Source organism: Parambassis ranga, chromosome 19 (assembly GCF_900634625.1).
Source record: "Parambassis ranga chromosome 19, fParRan2.1, whole genome shotgun sequence".
Taxonomy (NCBI): domain Eukaryota; kingdom Metazoa; phylum Chordata; class Actinopteri; family Ambassidae; genus Parambassis; species Parambassis ranga.
In genome coordinates this window covers 16686365-16707701 of record NC_041039.1, presented here as the reverse complement: position 1 = coordinate 16707701, position 21337 = coordinate 16686365, and the positions used below count along the sequence as shown (strand labels likewise).

The following is a 21337-nucleotide window of genomic DNA, read 5'->3' as shown; positions in this document are numbered from 1 at the left end:
CTTCCACCCCCTTTAAGACTTTTTGTAAGAGACTCTACCCTGTGTGAGCAATGGAGCGAAGGCAGTGAGTACGGCTTCCCTGCTCTGTCTGTTTCTCCTGCAGTGGGGGAGTGGCAGGAGGAGGGGGGTCGGTTGCTGTCTTTTAAAACACCACACCTGGACAAGTTCAAGGATGCAGGGAAAAAGGATCTGTACACAACCTGTGTGAAAGTTCTCCATCTCCAGTCCCTCTCGGAAGTCAGGGAGTCGAGGTGGACTGAGTTCTTTGGCCCAGATGCTTCCCCGAAGGGCAGCTGGCGGTCCCTGTATAAGCCGCCCATTGAGAAGCGAACAGCAGATCTCCAATGGAGGGTTATACATGGTGCAATAGCTACGAACAGATACAGAGCGCACATGGACCCTGGGGTGGGATTAGAGTGTGTCTTTTGCATGCAAACTGAAACTCTCGCACATTTGTTTGTAGAGTGTCCCAGGCTAGGACCACTCTTTGAGTTGGTGAAAAGGCTGTTTCGGGGGTTTGAGATGAGGTTTTCTTTTGATTTATTTATTTTTGGCCCAAAATATCAGGCATTGTTGAAATCTGTGTGTACATTGGTGAATTTTGTATCTGGGTGTGCAAAGTTGGCTATCTGGCTGACACGCAGGAACAAAACCCAGGATTCTGGGTGTGTGGATGTAGTGCCAGTTTTTGAAGGACTGCTAAAATCTCGCCTTCGGGTGGAGTACACCTTTCACAAAACACTAGACAAGCTGCAGGACTTCGTACATGTATGGACTGTGGGAGGGGTGCTGTGTGCTGTGGCAGAAAACGGGGAGTTAACCTTTAAGTTATGATTTGAGAGTTGTTTCATTTGTGTTGGTCAGGATTGATTGTGTACCCTGAAAATTTTTGTATTTGTTCTTTACTCACATGTTGAAATTTTGTTAGTTTTGGTAAGTGGTCATTAAAAGGACTTTGAAAACCAAACCAAACCTCTCCTCTCCTCTCCTCTCCTCTCCTCTCCTCTCCTCTCCTCTCCTCTCCTCTCCTCTCCTCGTCACACAATGATTATTGTGCAGCTGCTGATAACACATCATTGCGTTTTGTGTAACTATGACGATGTTACTGCCAAACATGATCTGCTCCGCCGTGCTCTTACGCCTGGTGACGTTTGTTTTTTACATTGGCGTCATATTATTCTTCATGTTCATGTTTTTGGAGCCTCCTTGCTTCCTTTTTGCATTTGTTCGCCTCATACATCATGCTGATGAAAACAAATGGCTTTCCTCTGAATGTGGTGAAAACAAACTTTGATGTGTCAAAGCAGTGCATGTCCTCTTTAAGAAGCAGCAGGGAATAGAGGGTGTGGAAGAGATTGTGTGTTCTCGTTCTTCAGTAGAAAAATCTGTCCACCGCATTAAAGGGAGAATTTTCACAATAAAACCAGAAAGCAGAGGATGTTGTAGAGCCCGGTGGTGCAGATTTGTGAGCTTTTCATGGTTTTGTTGTGTATTTTAATTCAAACCACAAAGTTTTCCTCAAGATGCACATGTGTCCAAACTACAGGGACTGTGGAAGGAATGGCCGCCTGTTGTGGCTGTGATGGTAGAGGCTTGTTGTGTTTCCTCTTTGGACAGTGTCAATCCGGGTTATTGATCATGTTTCTCTCTGCATGTGGTCATACAGCATCAGCCTTTGTCCTCTTCCAGGTTTGAACCTCCACTCGTGCTTTCTGCTGGATAGCCTCGTCCTCTGTTATTTTACAGTCTGTGTTAACGTTAGCACACACATCCATTAAAGAAAAGGTCAGAGGAAAAGTGCTGACCAGGCTGACAGGCTGGGTTAGAGTGCAGGAGTCAAACAGAGCTGCCTGTGTCCTGACAGCGAAGTGCTGCTAGCACCAGCAGCTTGTGTTGTTTCTGGCTCCGTTTGTTTACTGTTTGTGCTCTTTAAAAAAAAAGACGTCATCTGCAGCATCATAACTACCCAATCTCCCACTAATCCCTGTCCAGCTATATTATGTATTCATTAAGCTCATTTGCTCAGATACCAACTGCCAAACCACTTAATATTCTGTGCCTGTTTTTTTTTTATCCACATTACATCCACAGAACCGGCGAGAGAGAACTGAGAGGGGAAAAGAAACAGACCGATATCTTCAGATAATGAGCTGGACTGTTTCACAGCAGCTGTCAGCTCTCGTCTCCCTCCTGCTGAACGCTGATAGGCTGTGGCAACTTAGCAGGCGGGCCCATCGCCTACAGCTTAACAAGGAGAGGAGAGAAAAAGAGCGCAGTGTGTCAGTAAACAAGTGCCGTAATGTCCGTTCACCCTGGATAGAGATGACTGACTGCCAATCAGCATGCGTTCATGGCCCTGTTATCTGTTTCTGACTGTTAGGCCTCAGGCCACACACACACAGACACACACAGGAGACAGTGAGCTCTTACAAACAGGTGTATAACTGACAGTTAAGAATTTGAGCGCTGGAGCTGATGATTGTTTCAGGATGAGGAGGAGCTAACGGCTTTTTATGGCAGCAGGTGCTCCTTGATGAATATCTCTGTTTAAGGTTTGTTCCTGTGTTCTGTTCAACTAATAAGTGTCAAAGTGCTGCTGAGACACTCGCTCTCACAGGACGGGGCCCAGTATTGTTTCGGCAGAGTTCACGTTTATTATCCTTTAATCACCGGGGTCCTCCGAACTCTCGGCTATCTGCAGGCCGTGGGTTTATTTTACAGGACAACAGCCCAGGGGGTGGTGGAGCTGTCGGGGGGCCCCGGCTGGCACAGCTTCCTAATCCAGTGTTGCCAAATCTCCACTGATTTGTGTTTGTTTGAATTAAGTTGTGCAGTTCACATTTGACGTCACACAGAGACTTCGGCTTTGTCTTGAGCTGTACATGCTGACCTCTGATTGGCTGCCGCTCAAATTTAGAAGATACGGGGTGTCTCGCTGGTCCGTTATCGTACGTCATCAGCATGGCTCTTGGTCAAAACCAGTCCTCCTCATAGTTAAGGTTCACACTCATAATAAATTTACATTCAAATTAATGAACAAATAGTACAATAGCAGCTAACGCTCAGTGATACCACTAGGTGTCACTATCACCCGATCTTACATGTATAAAAAGCATTGACAGTAAAAACTATGGACAGAGCTTCCGTGACGTCACCCGTTTGTTTCTGAAGAGCCGTTTTGAGGCTCGGTGGGAGGCTCCAGGACGCTCTGACCGCCACCATGTTGGCAGCGCCACGTCCGCCAAAACTCCAAATATGGACAAAGAGGAAGCATGAGCAGAGTTTAGGGGGGCGGGAGATCGTGGAAGCAGGAAACTCGTGCTGTGATACAGCAACCGTCTGTTGCTCAAGCGGCAACGCCCATAATTATGTGTGATTTTAAGTCCGATATAATTAAAACGAGTGAGTTGTAAAAAAACATCCAGAGTGGTTTTTGTACCAGGCTGTAAACATGTTCGTTTCTGCTGTGTAGTCGGCCATTTTTACATGAGAGTCTATGGGAAATGACTCGCTGCTGGAGCCAGCCCCCAGTGGTTGCTGTGTGAACTACACGTTTTGACACTTCTGCATGGGCTTCGAGTCTGAGCCTGAAGGTATGGACGGAGTGGGAGCAGGAATATTATCCATTTTATTTTTCTTCTTCCCATCCTTCACTTGATTTGATTTGTAGTGTCTTTGTGTCTGCACTGTTTCAAAATACATTAGGTCTGTGTTTTATGGTAAAAGCTATTGCTTTCTGTCAGGCTGAATTTAAAAGGTGAATATGAGCATTCATCAGGGGGATTTTCCTCCTCTCCTACCTCTGGAGGGTTACGCTCCCTTCCAACCAATCACTTGGTCTTATCAACAGCCAGTGTTTACCTTCCGAACAGCAGCCAAAGCTAACAGCGCTGCACCCATCACAGCCCTCAGCTGGATGGAGGAGGGTGTGTGTGACTCTTCAGGTCCAGTGTTTACACTCAACGTGCCAGTTTGGTGCTTGATTTCTTTTCTGTGTGAGGCCGGTGTATCAAAGTGAGAAAACACATGACAGCCACCGCCTAAAGCAAACACGGTGTCGTGTTTAACTCGTGAGATATGACTTGACTGAGATACAAAACATGTGGACACGTGGACACATTCATCAGACGAAGTCCTCCTTCCTGCTGCTGAGATCATCCCAGCAGCTTTCAGCGAGTGTCAGGAGCTTCTCTAAATGACATCCCTTCATCCCTAACGGCCACTTCATTACATGAACTCTTTATTATAACAACAGACTGATCGAGCAGCAGATTTTCTGTCCAACCATGCTACTCAGCAACCTCCACATACAGCGGGATGTCTCAGTCCTACCTGCAGCTCGCTCCAGCTTTCATTGCAGCAGCCCTGCTCCTCCTGTGTGCTCTGTAAAAACACTCTGCTGTCATAATAAGAAGGACAGACGCTGAGGGAGAAATATAAAGACATAGAGACAGAAGGAGTGAAACACACACACATATTTGCCTCCCTCACCTCCACACAGAGGCGTTCAGCCAAACACAGTTCAGTTTGCTTGAATGCTGCACTGTGTTAGGTAGCAGAGAACAGACAGAGATGAGTAATGGATGGAGGGATGGCCACAAATCCTGACCAACCTCATCGACCACAGCGCGGCCCAGCAGGAGGCTTTAGGGCTTTTATTAGATTTAGTATTCATGTTCAGAGTTTGATACTTGTTAGAGGGGTCAGCGGACATTTTAAGGGGTCATACCCAAGATACTGACGTGGCCTACAAACACACTATGTATCTGTGCAGGCTTCAGATTGTACAGGTGCTCTGTTAGTCGTATAACTTGTGCTAACTTTGTGCTTCTGAAGCAGCTAAGGGCTGCTCAGGATGCCTTTTATCAAAGACATTTGAAGTGCTTAGAGGTAGTATTTGGTGTGTGTCAAGAATCAATATGCTCATTTAAAAAGTGAGCAAAGGTGGAATAAACAAGTCTTTAGTGAAGGATTAGTGCAGCGTTATTGTCTTCACTGACAAAACCAGACATCAGGCCGAGGACTGGTGTTCCCTGAGCTGGATTTACACTGGCTGCATAACAGAAGCGTAGCAATATGGCAAGCTGGGAGTGACAGAAAAGCGACGCCATTAAATGTGCCGTAAATACAAAATACAAACATGCACCGTTCTCTCTTAGAAAGTGCCGTTTTTTGCTGCTTGGACTGCAGGGGGCGGCAACTGACAGAGAAACCCAGCCATGTTCAAGGAGAGATTCATTTTATGATATAACGTGCTGTTTATACGGACAACATCAGAAAGGAAAAGGCAGCAGCTGTTCTCAGTGGAAGGTGAGAAGCTGCCCTGTGTGTGTGTTGATGGAGCACACAGAGGGTTCAGTAACTGCTCTGTAACCCAGTCTGGTGCATGTACCATCAGGTAAACAGGCAGGATCACTACGTGAGGCTCTGAATCTCGCAGGAGCTTGAAACATGTGCTACGCTTCAGAAACATGTCTGGTGGGGACTGATGCAGCTCTAGAGACACAACAAAAATGCACCGCTTCCGTTCCGCTCCTGGTGTAAATCCGGCTTTAAGTTAAACAAGTTTTACTGCGCTGACAGTCCCTGGCAGTCCTCAGCCTAAACTGGTGTCTGATCTGGACTTGCATTATTACGTTCATGCAGAAAATGAAACCAAACCTAAAGCAGCTGTTTTTAGGCCTTTCTGTCATCCGTCGTTTAGTCGACCTGTAGCTGAACCACATGCTCTGCACACTGAGTCACAGCTCTGCAGGCCTCCGTCTACCGGGCCAGGCTGTTTACACTTGTGTGTGTATGCAGTAAAATGGCTGATTGCTGTGTGTGTTTATCTCTTGATCAGAGTGTCTGCATCTAATTGTCTCTCTCTGAGTCAACACATGTGCTTGCAAACTCTCTCACAGACACAACAAAGTTCTCCAGATGAGCTGTGTCAGCCGTCGCTGAGCGCTCTGCTTGATGAGGTTTAAACAAAAGCACACGCTCTTTTTTTTTAACAGCTCTGTTTTCATTTTTCTTGATCCGGTGCAACCTCTGAATAAAACCAAACACGCCACATGCTCTGAATGCTTGGTGTGTGATTCAACAGGCCTGGAAGAGAAGGAGAGAGCAGACGTGTATGTTCCAGCACTGCTGTACATATTTTTTATGGCTGTCTCAGTTTAATAATAATTGGGCACAATGTGATCCAGCTGATAATGTTCCACATTTTTCCCTTATTATACAATGCTGGTTCAAAAATACACGCAGGAAACATGAGGACTTGCCCAAAAATGTAGAAATCGAGATGCACGCATACAGATTTAAACCCTCTGGATCTTGGGTGTTTTTTACATTTTAGACACTGTGGGCTCATGTTTTTACCTAAATGACCTCAATGAAAACAGCAGAATTAAAGCAAGAAGGATTATGAACTCAAACATCACTATTTTAATTATTTTTACAGCCACACTTACCTACAAAGTTCACAGTCTGTCGATTCTGTGAAATCATTTCCAAAGATGTCCCAGTCTCCAGGAGGAAACAGCACTGTCTGTAGTGGCCCTGCAGTTTATCCATGCAGGCGAGGTCTAATAATAGCACAATTAGCCGGCGTCTGTTCTTTCCGTCATCAGAACACTGCGGCATCTCGGGGCTGCCATGAGCCCTTTAATCATTATTCTTATTGATTAACCTGAAACCAACTCCTTTTCTTCGCTGCCTCGCTGGTGCTGACTCGCAGCGTTTTGCTGAGCAGGCGTGCTCCCCTGTGGGCAATTGTTTACATGTCTTTCTCAGAATGTCGTCCGTGTAGCTCTAAGCGGCGCCTCTGCTTTTACTTTTCACCACAACTCGCCCAGAGTCATTCTGTCCTTGCTTGTTTTTTCCCTCAGGGGGATTAAAGGGACACAGGTCATATACCTCAGTGGTCATTGGACCCTGGGGGGCACATAGATTTTTACCAGCTAACTCTGCATTTAGAGGGTTAACATGCAGCCTGGTGCTTTCTGACTGTTTGATCTGACACTATGGGAGGTTGGCAAAACTTTTCTATTCATATGTGTCAACTGTAATTTCCTTTATTATACTCAGGGCCACACAAAGTCAGTCAAAAAGGAGGTTTGTTAGCTAATTGTAGACCAGTGCTACTGAACAGCATGTTCTCTTGCATGCGATGGTACAGACCAGTCAGCTGTGAGGAAGTAAAGGCTGTTATAGACGTTTTAGGGATGATGGGGACAACAATTATTACTTTTTTTTGCATATAATTGTCTGTGGACATGCTAACTTCTACAGACTCGCGTTCAAAGATCCTCAGCAACATGCTGTGCCTCCTATCAGTCATTGATCTGTAGAAGTTCAGCAACAACCAGAGAATGTCTGATGGACATTTGTATACCAGGTTCATTTAACAAATGTTTTTTTTTTTTTTTTGCAGGAGGAGTATCGGGCGGAGGGCATCACCTGGCACAACATCGAATACATCGACAACAGCGGCTGCCTCAACCTCATCAGCAAGAAACCCACGGCGCTGTTCCACCTGCTGGATGAGGAGTGCAAGTACGCCACCTGCTGAGTCACTCAAACCCTGATGCTTTAACGCTGTTATCAGTGTTAGATGATGACTTATCTCATTAAATACATTAACATTTGCTCTGTGGTTTAGCAGCAGTGAACACTTCCTGGAATATCTTTTGTCAGTCATTTCTTCACTGTAGGTTCTGTTTATCACTGTTGATTTAGGGCACATCTACTCATATATAGGATCAAAGACTGGCTAATGTCATGTTGTGTAAAAATCCCTCAAAATCAGCCTGTTGTGATTTTTAGTTTGGTCCATGTTTCATCCACTAAACAGGAGGAGGTGGGTTTTATGACATATACAGCATCCAGCCACCAGGGGGCAATCCAGAAGCTGTTATGTGGTCCACGTTTATTTACAGTGTAGTGTTGATAAACTCATTACCTCCACAGCAACAAGCCACTAGGGGGCGATTGCGATATTTAGGCTTCATATTTGTGAGGCTGCCAAGCTGTTTTTTTTAAGCACACCTAAGAGTGGGTGAAATATTTGGCTAGTTTGACACTATGAATGTAGTTCTCCCTTGTAATTAGGCTAATCCTGAATTCAATTATATTTGACACCTAGTGGCTGTGACAGCTTATTGATTGGGTGAACTGCATATGAGGATGATAGCTGCACTATTCTTCAGATGGTCTGTGCACACTTTGCTCCTCTGTCCTTTGTGGGGTTTGGTTGTTGCTGGTCGCTTGATGCTGGTGAGACAAGAAGCTAAGCAGTTCTCTGTGCAGGCCTTTTGTTCATTAATGTGATTGATAGAAAACACTGGAGCTCCTGCCAGGCTTTAACAAACACATAAAGACATTCTCTATTTTGGTTCCTCGCCGCTCTTCCTGTGGTGAAACCATCTTCTCCAGGTCAGCATCTTCCTCCACCATAAATTATATTGAAGGCTCTACCGCTCTAGCACTCACATAAAGACACATGAGGCGGTACGCACACAGCCGTGTTTATCTCTGTTAGTTGTCATTCTACTTGCCATTTAACTTAGCTGGTTCATCTGGATCTAATAATGCCTGGAAGGGGCTGAATGCTGCGTTTATATTTGTTTATACGTAAGGATGGGGGTCCAGAATTAGTGTCAGAGGGCAAACAAGGTGGGACAGGGACTCTCTTGGGGTTTATGCTGCCACAGGATGGAGCTTCATGCTAAATGATAACTGAGGAAGAAGGAAAGATGCTTAGAGATCCCATCATTCACAGTTAGTGGAGCTTGTGGAGCTTTGGGGCCTCTGGAAAGATGGATTAGGTTACTGCAGAAAGGAGCGGGGGTGGTGTGAGGGGAACACTAACAGCATCAAGCTTAGGACCCCTGTGGGTATACTTCAGCCAGAGGTGGAGGGAGGAGGAGGTTTAGATGGTATGAAACAACTCTTTTGGAATGTAGAACCAGCCAGCAGAGCAGTGGATGGTAAAGTGTCCTTGAAGCAAAGGTGAAAACATCAAAGAAGAGACGCTGTAGTTTTAATCCAAGAAAGGAATTAGACTTTTATTCATTCTTCAACACGAGCCTGATAAAACTGTTGTTCTTCCAGTTTCCCCCAAGCTACCAATCAAACCCTGCTGGACAAGTTCAAGCGTCAGCATGAAGGAAACAGCTACATCGAGTTCCCTGCTGTCATGGAGCCCGCTTTCATCATCAGACACTACGCTGGAAAAGTCAAATATGGAGTCAAGGTAAGATGCTTTTAAGCAGCAGTGAAATCCGGAAGGTTCAGAGCTGTGGGGGGCTATGAACTGGACGGTTTTAGAACAGTTTTCAAATGTGTCACAGTAAAACTGAGATCTTCAGTGTAAGCTTCTTAGTCCTGCTGCTAGATGTGAGCTAACCAGACATTTACATACTGAGTCTGATGGACACAATGCATCTTTGATTTGGAGAACTACTTGCTTTAATTTAAAACAGTTCTTCTTGGCCGCACCTGAATCTGACTGACTTTTAGTTGATCCAAATATGGGCAAGGATGTGGAGTCAAGTGGACCTGAACATAACATCTGTTTTCCAAAGACCCATACTAGGCGAAACTGAAGTGTCCATTTCTTCCAATGGTTTCTTCCTTTACTCTTCTGTGAAGCCAGCCCCAAGTGGCCAGTTGAGGAATTGCAGTTGTTTGCTTCCTCTCTGCAGCCCTGGAGGTTAAACCCAAACAATATTCAGGGTGTTGCCTTAAACTTTGATAAAAACTGAAGCTTCCAGTTAGGACTGTCTTTCATTTATTATTAGATGGTAGATCTGGACTGAAAGTCTAAAACCTTAGTAGTAAAACAGAGGCCTTGTGTCTGTGTGGTGAAACTCTGATGCTTTCTCTCACTCAAACCTTTATGAGCTCTGAAAGTCTGCAGCCGATCTCCTTGTTGTTCTGTCGACCTATTTTTGCAGCTAGATCTAATTCTCTGTTCGTCTCCCAGCTGCGTGCTGATAAGAAGCACATGGACTGGAACGGGTCGAGCATATTGTAGTTTGACTGTACGTTATAAATCCATAACAGCTGCTTATCATGGCTATCATGGAAAAAGTATCCTGTATCTGCCGAGAGCCAAGAAGTCGTTCGGTGTGAATTGTGGAGCCGCGGTCGTGAAATGTGCCTGACGTTGGCTCGACAGTGAACACACACAGCTGACTTGTATCATACGCAGAGAGGGAATATGTTGAGGGGTTTATAGTTCATGGCTCTGTTATCATAGCTTCAGCTGAAATACTTCATTCCTCACAGACAGATGGGGCAGAGGACACGGGGCATGTGTTTCACCGAGGAGATTTTCTTCACCTCATATTTAATACGAAGTGAAAGGCAGATGAAAAGCAAATCTAATTAATCACATATTTACTGACTGTTTGCTGACTTTAACAAGCTCCTTTTAACTGTGTCTCCGTACTGTAGCAGCAACATTTGCCCATAAGTAGTCGTAAACTCTGCCGCCAACTGTGTGTTCACTGCTTAAAGAAACAATAAAAACTGCAGCACAAACAGTAACTTATGTACTTCATCGTGTATTATCCTTCATCCCTTCAGTGTCATTTGCACAAAATGTTTGGATACTCTGAGGTTTTACATTAGTCTTAACGTTCTGGGGAATAAAGCTCAGTACTAATAATGATGTCAAAATTGACAAATGTATTTAAAAAACTTGAGAAATGTTTGTTTATGAGAAAATGTTATTATGATCATTTATACATTTGTTCATGTCTTTTAGGACTTCAGGGAAAAGAACACTGACCACATGCGTCCGGACATCGTGGCCTTGCTGAAGAGCAGCAAGAACGCCTTCATCTGTGGCCTGATGGGAATCGACCCTGTGGCGACCTTCCGCTGGGCCGTCCTGCGAGCTTACTTCAGAGCGCTCGTGGCGTTCAGGGAGGCCGGTCGCAGACACACCCACAAAAAAACAGGTGAGTGCGAACGAACAAATAGAGCCACAGTTTATGACAGTACAGACAGGTAATGAGATGAAACGGCTCAGCTCAGTTTATCTTCACTGAACATAACGGAGCATTTCACTTACGTCTTTAAGCACTAAAGTAAAGATGCTTCACTCCTCTCTGTTTTTAGGGAACGATGCAGCGGTTCCCTGCACTGTTGTTAAAACTGTCGACAACTTTAGTTTCCTTCACCATCCGGTTCATCAGAGGAGTCTTGAGATCCTCCAAAGATGCAAAGATGAGAAATACAGTAAGTACAAACACAAGTACATAAGGTCTCCATATGCATTTATCCACCACCAAAACCACACAATCTCTCTGATCCACACTCGCAGACCCTGCTGCCAGCGGCAGATGAAAGCATGATAGAGGGTTAGGAGTGGATTAAAGTAGTGAACTGGGGGAGCAGGTAGAAATCCTGTGTCAGAGGAAGGCGGTGGTGGTTATGCTTCACAGAGGGAATTCAGGAGAGGTGGAAGTAAAAGTAAAAAAAATCTAGATCTGGATCTTTTTTCCTCTCCTCACCTCTCTCCAGGCATCACCAGGAAGAATCCGCGGACACCTTTGTCAGATCTGCAGGGCACCAACGCCCTGAATGAGAAGGCCAGCAGGTGAGGCGATACAAATCCAGCTCTTTAAAAATCTTCCCTCACAGGAAGTGAGAAATCGAAATTCCTCCCTGAATTATTAATGTTGTATCACATGATTCTGGCTCAAAATACATTCTGCTGCTGTAGTACTGCATTAAGGACCAACACCATCTCACCACCTGTTTGTAGGGATGGCTATGGCGTTGGATGTAATGGCCGCAGCTCACGGTCCGGTCGCCTCTCCTCTATGGGAAGTCCTGCCCTGGAAGAAGACGGGATCTTCCTCAACTCCAACAACAGCAAACTGCTGGAGAGAGCGCAGGGTATCCTACTGTGAGTGACACACACACACACACACGTTTTTATATAACGGGTCTTTATTTGTGTATACTTCTGCTTTGTCTCTCACCTTTAGGAGAAACAAAAACTGCAAAAGTAAACCAGCCCTTCCTAAGGTAAGACACCAGCCACACTGCGTTTGTTCTCATCAGACAGGACACAGCTTCATTTTTCTCTGTGTGCAGCACTTGTTGGACGTTAAGTCTCTGCGCTACCTGAGCAGTGTGACGCTCCATGACCGCATCACCAAGTCTCTCCTTCACCTGCACAAGAAGAAGAAACCGCCCAGCATCAGTGCTCAGTTCCAGGTAGGTGCTGCCGTCGCCCTCTGCTGGCAAATGCAGAGAACTACAACAACAATAATGACAGCAGGCTCACTATGTGTGCAGGAGTGTTTAGCAGCTGCAGTAAATGTACGTTTACTTTATGTTTATGATGTCTCTGGTTTGTGTTTGTGCGTGCAGGCATCACTCAATAAGCTGATGGAGACTCTTGATCAGTCAGAGCCGTACTTTGTCAAGTGTATTCGATCCAACGCTGAGAAGGTACTGTAGTTCCTGTTGGAGTCACTGAAATGCAGCTTTCTTACTGACTGACTATTTCTCTTTTGCTTTCAGCTGCCGTTACGTTTCAACGACAGTCTGGTCCTTCGACAGTTGAGGTACACAGGTATGCTGGAAACTGTTCGGATCCGACAATCGGGATACAGCATCAAGTACACCTTCCAGGTAATCCACTCACATCTGCGTAGCGGTACAGAATATTATTAGCCTAATTTTGGTGACTTTTTCTTCTAGACATGTAGCATGAAGCTGTTTTGATAACATATCCCAGAGATGGCCACATGTTTGGAGAGACTTCATTATGAATCAGATTGTGCAGTGAAGGTCTGTTCTTCATGAATTGCTGTTAGATATATCTAAATGTGTTGTTGTGGTTGCGCTTCTTCTTTCAGGACTTTGTGCGCCACTTTCACGTACTGCTGCCTCGGGGCACGAGCCCTACAAAGTCAGGTATCAGAGAGTTCTTCAGGCGGATCCACCTGCTCCCTGCCGGCTATCAAGTGGGGAACACGATGGTACGGAGTCTGAAGATCACTTCATTCTGTCATCATGTTTGTGGAATCTACTCTAATCTAAATGTTCCTGTATGATGCAGGTATTCCTTCGGGAGGCGGAGCGTCAGCGCCTTCAGACCCTCCTCCACCAGGAAGTCTTGCGGCGAATCGTCATGCTGCAGCGCCGCTTCAGGGCCGTCCTGGAGAGGAAGCACTTTGTCAGCATGAGACGAGCTTCGTGCGTCCTCCAGGTGAGATGAATGTTGTCAGTAATAGTAATAATAATAATAATTGAAACCTTTATTAGTCCCACAATGGGGAAATTGCTTAAGGCAGCCCAGCAAAGAGGAGGGGATTGAACTGCTATACCACTGCGCCACTGCTGCCCACAGTGTTATTAGTGCTGAGTTTCCCCAATAAACAATTCAGAGTTTCCATAGCACATTAAAGCTTCGAGTGATTAATCATTGTGCATTTACTCCAGATATGTTCATAGTGCTCTAAGTATAGACCCTCCTTTATAGATTATATGCACTCACAGCAGTCTCCATGTATTACTCAGGCTAATGTTGCAGTGTCTGTAACATAAAGTGCATATTTTTATCTTCTAGAGGCATTTTCTTTCAATCCAAACTTTACATTAAACATAACTTGCACACATAAAAGTCATTTAAAACCCCTTTAAACATTGTCTCTTAAGAAAAACAACATGTGAAAGAAGAGAAAATATACACTTTCACAAAGGAAAAAGAAGCAGAAATGAAGAGAAAAGGGATGAAGGAAGGCAAATGGGAGAAGACAGAAGAAGAGAACAGTGCAGCCAGGCTGCTGTGTTTTCTCTGGAAGGGTCCTTGGAGGGGCGCCGTCCAAATCCCAGCCAGGCTGAGAGGAAACAATCCAAACAAACACAGATAACATTTCAGAAGCAATAGTTATATAATAGTTATTGACATATGTTATAGCTGTATATGAAGTCAATGGAAAACTCGGTGTTAATCTGTAATGGTGTTACTCTCCCATTCCAATGCCAAGAATGCAGTTCAAATGTTGAACTGGAGTTATTCCAAAACATCGCAAGGTGTCCTCAGCCTGCATGAATTCGTCAAGCATTCCAGTGATGTATCATCCTGCCTTCATGTACTGTAGTATGACACGAACAACAACTGAAGAATTTGAGATATTTTTGGAGAGTGGAGGAGAATTAACCCTTTTTTGGTGTTTTTCATGAGTTTTCCTTCTTCTTCTGTGTTTCTGCAGCGATGGTGGCGATCCTGCCTCCTCAAACAGTCTACCATCGACTCCAGTGTGGAGGAGGGGGCGGCGGTGTGCCTGCAGGCGGCTTGGAGGGCTTACAGGGAGCGCAGGAATTTCCTTCATTCGCGGGACTCGGCCATCGTCATACAGAGGAGCTGGAGAAACTGCCGACATCGCAGGACTGTGGCGGCTACGACGATTCAGGCATCTTGGAGAGGACTGCAGGAGAGGAGGCGGTACTGCAGGACGCACACGGCGGTGACACTGTTACAGTCCATGGGCAGGGGATACCTGACACGCCTCAGGTGAATGAAAGAATCTGTGGGGAAGTATTCAGGTGGATTTTATTGTGATATAAAAAACACCTAAAATCTGAATAAACCTGGTGTCACCCTGGAAGAACACACCTGAAAACATCTGTAAGCTCAGCTAGCCATCTTAGGGCTTTCAAGGCATTTGCCTGTAACTAATTAATCAAAACATAGCAATAAATTACTTAAAAGGTTTAAAGATTTGTATCATGTGCACACACAAGAGCCTTTTGAGAGCTCAGTTTAGTCCAACCTTGCCTCTGTCCACTGCGGCTCTCTGTGCTCTGAGCAAACAAGGAAGGCCCTGAGCCAATAACCCTCCTGACACAGTTATCAGATAAAGGTAAGAGCAAAGAAAGAGACACACATGTAGCACAGGAGCTACACTGGTCTTAAATACTGGCCTTAAATTCGTCAGTTGACCAGAAATATGATTTAAAATAAGTACAACTAACATGTGAGCTGTCACTGCCTGTTTAGAGATGGATGCTGATGAGACTTTTTACACTCCTTCTTCAGGTTCAGAGAACTGAGGGAGCAGCACGTCACACTCAGCAGAGAACCACCAGCAGAGATGGATGCAGGCACGGTGGAGGAACTGGCCCCAACAGGACAGGATGTGGAGCTTTCTGAAGACTCTAAGTCTGATGCAACAGAGACAGAGAAAGAAGAGGATTCAGAGCGCAACCGGAGTGTCGATGAGAGCAGCCAGAGGAACCGATCAAAACGGGAAAGCCGGCGAATGAGAGAGCTGGAGCAGGCTCAGTTCAGCTTGGAGCTCCTCAAAGTCCGAAGCACCAGCATTGGAGGCTCACTGCTGGAAGACCAGGTCCCAGACGGCAGCACCGGTCAGGTGGATGAGCATCAGCGACATTCACCGCGGGGATCTCCAGCCAGTCATGGAAGTTTTGAACTGCTCAGTGTGGAAGACATGGAGACTGAAGGAGGGGCACCTCAAGACCAACCTGTAGGAGATTCAAACTACAATGAGAAGCCTGTGATAGAGGCACCAAGAGCAACGTTTTATATTGCTTCTGACCAAAGTCCGGTTCATGAACCAAAATTCGAAAGCCCCAGCAAATCACACAAAGACAGAAGGGAGTCTGTGTCTCGAAGGCCTGTGGTGGTGCTCATCAGTATGCAGAAAGAGAGTCCAGTGGAGGAGGGGGAGCTGCTGGCAGCCCAAACCCTCGAAGGAACCTCTGAAACAGGAGCAGCCACGTCCCAGATGACCTCTATCGTTGGTCTGGAGGTAGCAACAGACAAGGACCAGCCTCAGGAAATGTCTCCCCAGGCCAAAACAGACATAAGTGGGGTGGACAAGTCATCTAAGTCCACCTCTTCAGCCACTCATGAAGAGACTGCAGATGTAACAGGGATCAGTTCCTCAGAGGTGGACATCCAGATTGTCCTGGAGCCAAAGTCTTCTGTTCCCGCTGTCCTACCCAGTCAGAAGGAGAAGAGGACCACCCGGCCTGCACAGGAGGCTCCCAGCCCAGTCCTGGACACTAAACCTCCTAAAGCCCAGAAGAAGAGCTCCAGCCAGACTGTGATTGTGAACATGGTGGAAAAACCCTCCAGCAGCATGTTCTCACCCCCCAGACGCAAGCTGCCCTTCTCCAAGTACGTATGCTCTGAAGGAAGTGATGCAGTTTGAAGACATAACAGTGAATGATGTTAAGCCTCTTTAAACTGTATGTTGCAGGTCTGATAAGGATTTGGTGAACCAGGAAAGATCTCTTGCCATGTTCAGAGACGACACCAAAACTGGATCCAGAAACAGAGAGGTAGGACACACAACATACACTGTCACACACTCGTTCACGCATCAACTGCACATCACACATATTGTTACTATGACTTTACTCTTTAAAAGTTCAGACTTCACACACACACACACACACACACAGCTGATCTGTTCCTGTGGTTGCCTGGAAGCAGGTGGGCCGCCCCGGCCCCAAAAAGAAAGCTCGAATGTCCCGGACGCGCTCCGACTTCCTCACCCGCTGTAACTCTGAGGGGGCGACCCAGTCGGACGATGACGATGAATACTACATCCCCGCCCATTCCTGCACGCTGCCCCCCTCCCTGTCTCCCCCACGAGCCCACCCCGAGCCCGACTGTCACAGTGACTCTGAGATGGTAAAACACCGGATGAACGAGTTTCCTGTCCTCCTCCTCCTCCTCCTCCTCCTCCACCTCTTCCTCAGGTGGACCTGGCCTCGTGGCAGGAGGAGAAACCTTTTAACCCCTTCTAACCACCACTTAGACCAAGCAGGTGTTTTCTCCGCTAACACGCCCGCTCCTGTTTCACACCCGGACTGATGAGGGTGAAAGTCAGTCACCTTCTGTAGTGAATGGCCGTGCACGTCGCTTTGGTGGCTGCTTGTTTAAAAACATCACCTTTCCTCACCACCTCAGCACATGCTGCGTTTTGAAGGATGGCAAATAATCTGTTCACTCTTTTCTTTTTTTGAATTATTATGCATGCATGGTTTTGTTGGACCTTACGTTACAGTCATAGGTGTAGACAGACTGCTTTGATTCAGTGCTTCAGTGCTGTTCTCACTGCTGCACTGCAGTGAGAACAACAACCTACATTAATGGATGCCATGTAAGCTATCGTGGCACCGCTGGGTGTCAGGAAATGAATGAATGTAATATAAATCTAAAACAGACAAAGGCTGAATCTTTTCATTTTTTCCTAATAAAAAACCTATGTAAGAAATCTGTTGTCAACAATTTCAGCAGACTTAGTCATGAACAAGAAGGTTTCTTGTAGGCATTAATCATATTAATGTTTCCCTGTGACGTCTCTTTTTAAGTCTTATGACGCTTTTTGTAGTCAAAGACATCGTCCTTAGTTTTTAAAACCAAACACTGCACGTCAAACGCTGCTCCTGCATGCCGGACAGAGCATCTCTTCACTAACTGTGTCCACGAACACCTGACTCCTGTTTCTCTGTCACACACTCTTCTTATCAGCATTCTTTCTTCAGTTAATGTTTCTGTGATCTAACATGTAGGATCAGATTCAGTAGTGCTTTACTTACATATATTGATTTTTCCATGAAATAGTGTAACAGGATGAACAGCTCTTATTAAATTATATCAGTCCACAGCATCCCAGATAGTATCTGAGATCTGCCAGAGCTTCATCAGCTGATCTGCTGTATGTTTGGAGCTTATCGATGTTGTTGTCTGCTGTCCAGCCTTCTCACAAAGACCAGAAAAAGATCCACAAGACCATGTCATCAGGAGACCTGGGCAAGATGGAGGTCCTCAGGAAAATGTCCAGTCAAGATGGAAGGTGAGATCGCTCACAGGTGTCTCTGTTTACATCCATGGAAAGTTTGGTTCTGGTTTTGTGCTGCCATGTTTTTTTTAAATAACTGTCTTTTTGGTCAGCAGGATGAGAGGGAAGATGCGATTCTGGAGTAAGACGAAACACAGTGAGAAGAAACTGTCAAGAGACAAACAGGCGAGCAGGAGTGAAGCAGGAGAGACGAGCGGTAATACATTATATACGTTCTGCTCTGCTTTGCTGCACAAGAACAGAACATTTAAAGATTATCCTCGTCTTGTCTGGCAGAAGGCCTGTCTCCTCCTCACAGTCCAGACTTGGAGGCAGCTCATCCTCAGGGGATCAGGGACAGCAAGGAGAACAAGGAGCCGTCTCAGATGAGGAGGCGCCGCAGTGTGAAGATCAGCAGCATTGCCCTGGAACCTGCTCAGTGGCAGAACGACGCGCTGCACATCCTCACCTCAGCCCACGACTATCGCAGCATGAACGACTTCCTCATGAAGAAGGTGAGGCGGCGAGCCTGTTACCACATCATGAACAAGTTCACGTAGCATCAGGCGTTCATTTAAAAACACATTTGTGTTCAGATTGCTGACTTGGATTCCGAAGACGGTAAAAAGGACACCATGGTGGATGTTGTTTTCAAGAAGGCGCTGAAGGAGTTCAGGATCAACATCTTCAACTCGTACTCCACGGCCCTGGCTGTGAGTCCTCTGCCCTTTTGATTTTCGTTTCTTTCCCAGCATTCTCCCAGCTGCTGACACTCACCCTGAAGAGTAAATATAAAACCATGTTTTCTCCTCATTCCACAGATGGATGATGGGAAGAGCATCCGTTACAAGGATCTGTACGCCTTGTTTGAGCACATCCTGGAGAAGACCATGCGCTTGGAGCAGAGAGACTGGAGCGAATCGCCTGTGAAGGTGTGGGTCAACACCTTCAAGGTCTTCCTGGATGAATTCATGACAGAGTATAAACCCATGGAGGGCACCATCGGCAGGGTGAGGAACTAAACACAGGACGGATTCAGTGAAGCATTAATGAGATCTTTTTGTTCATGTTTATGTTTAAAGAAATTTCCTCTGCCTAAAAGAAAGAAACACATCTGTACAATATTAATTCATTACAAAATTTTCTTATCATCAGGCTCCTAAACGTGAGCGAAAGAAGTCGAGGAAGAAGGAAAGCGACATTGTGAGTTGGAAATTTAGCAACACTTTTAGGAATAATGACTGTAAAAACTGTCACATCTGAACTGAGATGAATCATGCCCCTGCTGCCCCGTGCTGCCCCCTGCAGGTGGAGGAACATAACGGCCACATCTTCAAGTCCACCCAGTACAGCATCCCCACATACTGCGAGTACTGCTCCTCCCTCATCTGGATGATGGACCGAGCCTGCGTCTGCAAACGTGAGGACCATTAAACTCAGAAGTAGAAACCAGAAGCTGATGAACTTAAATTTCATTTCTCTGTTCTGTAATAATTATTACTAGAATATCTGTAGCATAGTAAATCTGTACATTAAAAAAGTATTTTTAAAATATTGTAATCTGTATTATAGTTCTTAAAGTGCACGGTTACCTGCGATGCATGTTTGTGATTTTCATATTCAGCTCTAAAAGCAAGCTGTAGGAATCTGCAAGTCCACACACACACACACACACACACACACACACACACACACACTCACACACACACACACACCAGCAGCAGCAGCTCCTAATGTTCTCCTAACTTACTTACCCACAGGCACTCACGCCCATGTGTGTAGTATTATTTCCATCCACATGGCACATTACACCCCCTCCTATTCCTTTCACACAGACACACACACACACACACTTACACACAAAACGAACACACTTTCCCTGCGTGCCTGAGTGTCAGCAGAATTCGATTAAACGCACCGCTCCTTTCATGAATCAGTCTTCAATCTAGTTACAGAGCTGCACTCAGAGAGCAGACATCACATCCAGACTCTCTGCCCGCCTCATTGCTTACCCGAGTCTCAGAAGTCGTGACTGTCTACCCGACTGCTGCCGCTGCTGTGAGGAGGCTGTAGAGATGCCATCAGTCTGATTCTTTGTTTTTTTGTGTGTGTGAAGTGTGTCGCTACGCCTGCCACAGAAAGTGCTGCTCCAGGATGACCACCAAATGCAGTAAAAAGGTAGGAGCATGTAAATCTTTCTTTTGTAGTCTGTGATCTTGCTCAGGATGTAATTGTAAAACTACAATTTGTGATCGAATATATCTCCTGAATTAAAAACACCTTTGCTTGTTTCAGTACTCTCAGACATGTGGCTGTTATTATTGATAATCAGCATCTGTCCATAAAATAGTCTCCCTGTAATATGACATACTTTTTTTGTGTCTTCACACCAGTACGACCCGGAGCTGTCGTCTCGGCAGTTCGGTGTGGAGCTGTCCCGTCTGACCAGTGAGGAGCGAACGGTCCCCCAGCTGGTGGAGAAGCTCATCAACTACATCGAGATGCACGGCCTCTACACTGAGGGGATCTACAGGAAGTCTGGCTCCACCAATAAGATCAAAGAACTCCGGCAGGGGCTCGACACAGGTGAGGCTGACTCCAAAGATTTTTCCTGTATCTGTGTCACATGGCCTTTTTTATTCTAGGAGACTAGTGGTAGGTGTGTCTGATTATTATCACCAACGTTTTTAAGCCCGATGACTCAAGAAAGAATCAATAACATCTTCTCGTTCTAGATGTGAGCAGCGTGAACCTTGATGACTACAACATCCACGTCATTGCCAGCGTGCTCAAACAGTGGCTCCGTGACCTGCCCAGCCCTCTCATGACCTTTGAACTGTACGAGGAGTTCCTCAGAGCCATGGGTAAGCTCATAATTAGGCCCTTCAGTCATTGCTGTTTTTCAGGCTCGTCTATCTGTGAGTCAGTTTCACAGGGTGCATGTACCTGAACGGTGTGTTTGTGTGTGTGTGTGTTTTCAGGTCAGCCAGACAAGCGGGAGATGATCCGAGGCGTGTATTCAGTGATCGATCAGCTCAGCAGGACACACCTCAGCACACTGGAGCGCCTCATCTTCCATCTGGTCAGGTGAGTGATGAGATCAGAATCGACATGAGCAGAGCAGCCTGAGGGAAGACAGCCCGGGTCTGAAATGAGATCTTATGACGGCTCTGTGTCTGTGTGGTCAGCTGTTTCAAACCAGAGCTGCAGCTTCAGATTCTCTGTGTTTTTCCAGCCATTAATAACTGTGACTGGATGAGCTGTGTTTGGAGGGAGTGGGTGTTATAGTCTGTAAGGATCAACATCAGGATTTGAAAGGATTATACTGTGGTATGTTACAGAATCGCCCTGCAGGAGGAGACGAACAGGATGTCAGCCAACGCCCTCGCCATTGTGTTTGCTCCCTGCATCCTTCGCTGCCCCGACACCATCGACCCGCTTCAGAGTGTCCAAGACATCAGCAAAACAACAGCGTAGGTCTAAAAATGTATTATTTCATCCAGGCAGAC

At 45.9% G+C, this 21337-nt stretch overlaps 1 protein-coding gene across 12 annotated transcripts in view; it reads left to right on the top strand.

Annotated features, from left to right (window-relative positions):
* Window positions 1-21337, top strand: part of LOC114451646 (unconventional myosin-IXa-like) — a 98321-nt gene that overhangs the window by 72231 nt on the left and 4753 nt on the right. For 5 of the 12 annotated variants that reach the window (XM_028430424.1, XM_028430423.1, XM_028430417.1 and 2 more), the window contains 28 exons: window positions 7418-7539; window positions 9097-9238; window positions 10757-10952; window positions 11113-11232; window positions 11518-11593; window positions 11762-11905; window positions 11988-12027; window positions 12097-12219; window positions 12376-12456; window positions 12529-12639; window positions 12867-12989; window positions 13070-13219; window positions 14226-14527; window positions 15053-16156; window positions 16239-16320; window positions 16472-16675; window positions 17746-17843; window positions 17942-18045; window positions 18126-18343; window positions 18425-18541; window positions 18650-18838; window positions 18984-19031; window positions 19137-19248; window positions 19945-20006; window positions 20222-20414; window positions 20564-20692; window positions 20810-20915; window positions 21170-21301. In XM_028430424.1, coding sequence (XP_028286225.1) covers window positions 7418-7539; window positions 9097-9238; window positions 10757-10952; window positions 11113-11232; window positions 11518-11593; window positions 11762-11905; window positions 11988-12027; window positions 12097-12219; window positions 12376-12456; window positions 12529-12639; window positions 12867-12989; window positions 13070-13219; window positions 14226-14527; window positions 15053-16156; window positions 16239-16320; window positions 16472-16675; window positions 17746-17843; window positions 17942-18045; window positions 18126-18343; window positions 18425-18541; window positions 18650-18838; window positions 18984-19031; window positions 19137-19248; window positions 19945-20006; window positions 20222-20414; window positions 20564-20692; window positions 20810-20915; window positions 21170-21301 — 4628 coding nt within the window. The remainder of the gene's footprint in view (window positions 1-7417; window positions 7540-9096; window positions 9239-10756; window positions 10953-11112; window positions 11233-11517; window positions 11594-11761; window positions 11906-11987; window positions 12028-12096; window positions 12220-12375; window positions 12457-12528; window positions 12640-12866; window positions 12990-13069; window positions 13220-14225; window positions 14528-15052; window positions 16157-16238; window positions 16321-16471; window positions 16676-17745; window positions 17844-17941; window positions 18046-18125; window positions 18344-18424; window positions 18542-18649; window positions 18839-18983; window positions 19032-19136; window positions 19249-19944; window positions 20007-20221; window positions 20415-20563; window positions 20693-20809; window positions 20916-21169; window positions 21302-21337) is intronic. The other 7 variants (XM_028430421.1, XM_028430419.1, XM_028430422.1 and 4 more) reach the window with 6 other exon arrangements.